At 32.9% G+C, this 6419-nt stretch overlaps 1 protein-coding gene across 4 annotated transcripts; it reads right to left on the reverse strand.

Annotated features, from left to right (window-relative positions):
- Positions 1-3015, reverse strand: LOC140873879 (uncharacterized). 4 transcript variants are annotated; one of them, XM_073277157.1, is made up of 6 exons: positions 2651-3015; positions 2177-2238; positions 1631-1766; positions 1484-1556; positions 694-759; positions 1-417 (listed from the first exon to the last, which is right to left on the reverse strand). In XM_073277157.1, the coding sequence occupies exons 1-6, from the start codon at positions 2833-2835 to the stop codon at positions 214-216; spliced, it is 726 nt and encodes a 241-aa protein (XP_073133258.1). In that variant the 5' UTR covers positions 2836-3015; the 3' UTR covers positions 1-213. The 4 variants fall into 4 exon arrangements, with proteins under 4 accessions (XP_073133258.1, XP_073133257.1, XP_073133259.1 ...); XM_073277156.1 differs by having other exon boundaries at positions 1-412; positions 1461-1556; XM_073277158.1 differs by having other exon boundaries at positions 214-407; positions 1461-1556.
- Between the last annotated feature and the right edge of the window lie 3404 nt (positions 3016-6419).

Consider the following 6419-nt stretch of genomic DNA (forward strand, 5'->3'; position numbering starts at 1 on the left):
TCTCAGCAAAGAGAAAAGTTGACACTGTTTAGAAACTTAAAAATACCAAGTACAGGTTCCCTACAAATTACATATTAAGTTATTAATTAACATAAAAAAAGAAGGTAGCCATAGTTTTTCCCAAAAGCAATCACATTAAGACCAAGAAACGTCCTTGTGAAAAGTTTGATCTGCAGGCTAATTACTGTTACATTCCAAGAGATTAGCTCTCTCTTACAGTACGGAAACAAACGTTGCTATTGCCTCGACAGCTTTGTTTTCTTTTTCTTCTTGATTGGATCCAACAGACTGTAGATACTTCTTCCCGATTTTGAAAGAGTGATCGCCACCATCAATCACATGCAATGTGTTAACGCATTTCATTTTCTTCATTACAGTTTCCAACTTGTCCAGTGGACAGAGTCCATCTTTACTACCCTTCAAGAAAAACAGTAGGTCATATGATATATCGAAGTTTGGTACAATTCTCATTTCCCAAAGGCGATAAATTCGACCAGAGAATTTAACACAACTTAGATTTAATTGATAAATGGAAAAGAAAAGTTAGAAATGAGCCAATAAACTTCTAAGAATTTTTAACTAGTCAGCATGCATCAAAGTCCTAATTAATTTCCGAGCTTTGACATTCTTGAATTTTCATCCTATATTAAAAGCATTTCAATAGTAATCATAAACAGAATATATGTTCTTTACCTGCACAAACATAACAGGGACGGTAAGTTGCAGAAGGGTATCATCTCGTAACGCGCCATTCGTGCCCTAAAAAATTCACCATGTTGTGTAAGATGTCACCCTTTAGCACATGATAATTGTAGAAGGCATCACACTGAAAGACTTTAGAGAGCTAAATTCATGACACTTTTGAAACAACTGCATATCAATTTTGCTATGCTTTGATTTGTGTTATTATTAAAATCTGAATAGTTCAACAACAAAATGTTTCGCACATGGTAATACAGATCGATGGATCCATGAGTTGATTTCAATATGACTTAGGTAGTTATATCGAACTTAAAATTTTGAGCGTAAAACATAAATACTCGAGAAATTAAGATGAAATCTTATAGCATTGACCAACAAAATTACCTAAACCATATCAGTTTGCAGTTTATGATGCTCACATTCTTTTAAGGGTTAAATGATATGCCTTCAGTTCATCCGGATCACTCATATCGGGACTAAAAGATACTGCGACGAAAAAGTTTATTACTGGAAATCTACAAGGCAAGACTAGATTTTGTTGATAAGAAGGGGCGAAGAAAGTGAAATAATCTGGTATCAAGCCATATGAGCATCATGAATACCCACTTAACATCAGGTTCTAAGATCATAAACATGCAGATCCATCAAGACAATGCATATCCAGGAAGCTACCAGAAACATGCTACTAATTGATGCTTTCACAGGCATCACGACTAGAGGCAGCCACAATTTACGTCTATGTAAAAGGGCACACTAACTGTACTCTAAAAAAGCGGCCAACCTTTAGTGGGTATCCCAAACAAATTATAGCTGAAGCAGAAATGCCACTTTCTCCAGCAACCATGCAGCTGACCCTAAACATTGAGAGAAGAGATACATGTAATTATTGGAAGGGTTCCTCTGGTGAGAATCATACATGCGAATTTACCTTGATCCCATAGATTTCCCCGCCAAGATTAATGGATGCCCTGGGTACTTAGAAGTGGCCTCCTTTACCACGTCACAATGAAAATCAACTAATTTTTCGGCCTTCGGAGGTGATCTTTTCTTGCCTCCAGAAAAATCTGTCAACAGCTCAATCTATAATCAATGAGATATTTGGTCTGGAGCACAAAATAGTTAATCGAAAATCTATGCAGATGACAACGATTCATCAACCTTGAAATCTCTCCAACTTAGATAGATATGTATTGAAACCCTTATCCAAAATATGAGACTGCAAAATCAATAGTTTTATAGTTCAACATGCCCCTTAGTACTGGGAAATATACACCCAAAAATTAATATAAAGGCATACATTTGCAAGCTGGTCGAGTATTGGCGATAAAGGCCACCCTGCCAATGAAAAAGCCCGAACTAACTGTAACACTATAACAGTATGATCTTACAATTGTAATGTGTCTAACCTTACTCCAATACAAATATTATCACTGCAAAGACACTGAAAATCTAGTGGATGCATACACACACTTACAAGGGTAGTCAAATGTCACTACTTCAACAGCATTTAAGGCCTCGGCCAGCATATCTTTCCATCTGCACAAGATATCAAATCAAGACATAACCTTCTCAGAATTATGAAACAGGCAAGTGAACTAATCTCATTCTTTAGAGAACCCATTTTAGTTGGCAGAATATATGAGAGAACATTTTATCCTGCCTATTTTGGAGAAAATTTTTGTTTATTTTGAGTCTCCGAACTCACAAGGGATAACCTCTCGCTCATCACTCGCACACACACGGACAAACAAACCCGGAGCCATTCTGCGACGCAAAATCCATTACTTGAAACAGAAGGCATCACAGCATTTAATGAAATATACAAAAAAAGATGCGTCACCCCGCCTGCACTTCCTTCAACAACGCGACAAAAGACACCTCATACTCCACAATAACAAACTCATAACTCAGACAACACACAAAAATGTAGTGGATTGATAGAACCTACCTGATCATCCAATCCGACGAGGAAGGAGCACCCGCCCCATGAGCAAAGACGATAACAGGTGCTTTCTCTCCCTTCTTCTGAGTTATCGCACAAGTTTGTTCAGCTCCCTCCTCTATAAGTGGTTGGCCTTTAGTTTCTTCTTCTTTAGGTTCGTTCCTGTTAATGCGCTTGCGCTTCGAAGTCATTTTGTGACACACTGTTGAAACAATTTTTTTCCGGGTTTTGTGCGACTGAATCGAATTGGAATTAGAAACCCTAGCTCGTCTGCTCCAATCCCAAATTCGCAGTCGATTTTCGCGCCAATCAAATTGGGGATTTTTGACAAATCCACACGTGTTGCTATTGATTGCCCATTATTGCATGATGATTACACGAGGAACCTCAATCGACGGTCCGTGGTAACTACACATTATTATTATATAAATTAAAGTTTTCAAAATATTACGGCAAAATAATTATTATAATAAACACAGAATGAATATTTTAAAATGCAAATTTTATTTTTTTCGAAAAAAAATGCAAATTTATTATTCAGCCTCTTAATTATATAGCTTTAATTTTTTAAATAATGTAATTATGCAATAGAAAAGTTTGTTTGTAAAATTTATTTTCTTAATCTATGTAAAACTAAATAAGCTTATTTATATATTTTGAGCATGACTATTTGTAATCTTTACTATGTTAAGGAGAGTGACGTACATTCACCTTTCATGAATAATCACGATCATCAAATAAATATTTCTTATTTTAACTTTAATTTATTGATTATGATTACTTAATTAAAGTGCCGTTTTATCCACTGAATAAAATAAAAATTCAAAACTACTGTCTAAGTTTTTTTAATTAAATAAACACCCTTGCATTTTAATTTATATGAGATTTATATATTAAATCGAATTAAATTTAACATTATGCATACACAAAACGCTTACTAATTAATATATACAGATATATATAAGCCACTTCACTATTATTTCATTTCATATAGCCAAAGTAACTCATTCAAAGCCACTGGCTTCTCGTCAATGGGAGAGGTCGATCTTGGGTTCAAGATCTTGCGTCGCTAAATATAACGACGGTTTTCATTAATCCGTCGCTAAACACACGTTTTTTTTTTAGCCAGAGCCAGCATATATATAGATGGTGGATAATATTAATACCGAATTAAGATGCCATTTAGGTGCTGCGAATGGGGATATATATGATTCTGCGACCCCTTTCCGTTATATCCCGTCTGCATGCAACAAGTGAATGGATTGGGTGGCTATATATAAAGAGATTCCAAGAACAAAATCAAGAGATTATATAAGTCAATAAAGAAGGAAGCAAAGAATGTCAAATATTGATTAAGAAATGAATATAAATTAGGTTGTCTACTCGGTGTTCTTAGGAGCCAATCTCTGTTTCAAATTGAATCTCATTCAATATTAATTTAATTTGTTTGAAACTTTTATTTTTGCTCTCGCAATCGTGGGTAGAGTAAAGTTATTTGCACTCAAGCTACTTTGTGAATAATATTAATTATAACTATACTTAATTATACAATATCAGTATCACGTGGTCGAATGTAATATAGATTAATACATAAATTTATGATTCCATATATTTGATATGAGATGAGACAGAAACACGTAACTAAAATAATTATTTGGATATATTAATATATTTTTAAATTGGATGGAGCGCCTCATTATTGATATCAAGATCTGGAAATTCGATCCATTGGATAAAAAGCATATCTAACAAATTGACTTTAATCTTTTTAGCAAATCTTGGACCTTTTTAAAATAGGATATGGGGTAGGTTGTGTTCCAATAGTGCCAAAGATATGGAAACCCCACCATTCAATTTGCCGTAGAATTTTCCTTTCAAATATTATTTATTATTAGTACGCCCACCACCCCGTTTTTCCAATTAATCTCTCAGATTATATATATATATAGCATGTAAGAAACTAGCCAAATATTAATTCAACCAATACGATTTATATATATACGATTTCAAAGCATTGGTTGCTTCCTCTCCCTCAAGGGCTTCTGATCTTAGCTAGCTAAGGCATCTGTATATAATCACATTCATTGATGTTACCATGGATATTGGCTAAGTTCAGAGGCTCTACAGGGAGAAGGAACAAATATTGTTTTGGCTACAGATTTCTGCAGTTTGCATTAATTATTAGGTGCGTGTACGTTTACGATATCTTTTCCAGGCCACGGATTTAGAGGGTTTACGACAAGCGTAAGTCTCGGGATCGGGTCTACGTAGGTTCCAGAAAAGTTAATGAATAATATTATTATACATACTGCATTGCATATATCTCGTTTTTATATACTTTATATATATATATTTGTTGATGATATGTAATGAGATATACTTGTTCTAAAACACCAAGTTATAATTAATGAAATGAAAGCCCATACATGATACATGCATGCAATCGATTAAAGCAAAGCCCATTCAATATATATAAATGGATAAATAGTAGCTTTTGTTGATATAAATATTATTTATAGGGCTTCTACGTACTTGGATTTTGATGATGGTTAATTTTAAACTTTTATGAGCATTATTAATGTAATGTTGCACGTCGTCCTTTGAATGAGATTGGCATGAGTTTTTAATTATATATACTTCACACACACAAACACACACACACACACATACACATATATATAATATGTTAATCTTTGATATATATGTGACAGACTAGGAATTATGAGAAAATTGCTCCAACCACCCTTGTGAAGGTACGCATGAGCTAATACATCCCTGTGTAACGAGTTTGAACATTTAAGCTCCTATGTTATAATTGTTTTTTTAACATAAAAGTCCCTATCCATACGAGAAAATAATACCAAATACCCCCGTGAAATAATTGAAGAGCTAATAACTCCTGTGTTTCGACAAAATATATTTTTTTCGCTGAAATTTTTTTACATATCATTTTATTTTTTTAAAATAATCACAGTTTTTTTTTATGTAGCTAATATAAGATAATATAATATAATCATAACATAAGAATTGATTGATATTTGTACGATTTTAAGTGATAATAAATAAATAAATAAATAAATCCTTGCACAACAAATTTGATGGATCGAAATATATAATATATCAATTGACAAAATAATAGAGTATTATTTTTAAATGGATATATTTTTTGTTTTTTAATATATATTTTAGACAAAATATATTTTAAGAAGAATGAGCTAAAAAAAATATAACACATGGGTTCATTTGCTCAAATCCATTGCACAAAGGGGTTAATTTTTTTTTTTTTTAATAATTTCACGGGCATATTTTTTGCTATTTTCTCTAGGAATTATATATGTATATTCAGAGTGGTCGTCATGTTAAGTTGCTCTTTCAAAAAAAAATAAAAATCATGTTAAGTTGCTCACACGAGCGCAATTAAGAGTGAATGTGAAGAAGTCAAAAGTACCATGCATATATATAATATTTGCACATTGCGAGCCATGCATTTAATTAAATATAATTTAATGAGCAAGTATATGTTATATTATATTTCTTTAGTAAATGAATTAATAGAGCATGAAAAAAATCCACACTCCAGTTATCACTGACTCAATAGCCAGGGACGTGCACATAGGATCTGGAAGTTTTAGTTTACTGATCTGTATGTCAAACGACACCCACCTATATTATATTGTATTATATTATATTTTTACCTAAATAAATTACCCTAATGACTAGAAATTATATAATAAGAATTAATAATACCGGCCCCCCCCCACGTTAACCTAATGAG

The sequence above is a fragment of the Henckelia pumila genome, unplaced genomic scaffold (assembly GCF_033568475.1).
Source record: "Henckelia pumila isolate YLH828 unplaced genomic scaffold, ASM3356847v2 CTG_80:::fragment_3, whole genome shotgun sequence".
NCBI classification, from domain to species: domain Eukaryota; kingdom Viridiplantae; phylum Streptophyta; class Magnoliopsida; order Lamiales; family Gesneriaceae; genus Henckelia; species Henckelia pumila.

Excerpts from the sequence above, each read along its gene's own strand:
- LOC140873879 (XM_073277156.1), bottom strand. The coding sequence starts at position 2,835 with ATGACTTCGAAGCGCAAGCGCATTAACAGGAACGAACCTAAAGAAGAA. Across the intron at positions 2,239-2,650 it reads TCGTCGGATTGGATGATCAG|ATGGAAAGATATGCTGGCCG; the intron begins GTAGGTTCTATC and ends TATCTTGTGCAG. Across the intron at positions 1,767-2,176 it reads AGTGACATTTGACTACCCTT|ATTTTTCTGGAGGCAAGAAA; the intron begins GTAAGTGTGTGT and ends AGCTGTTGACAG.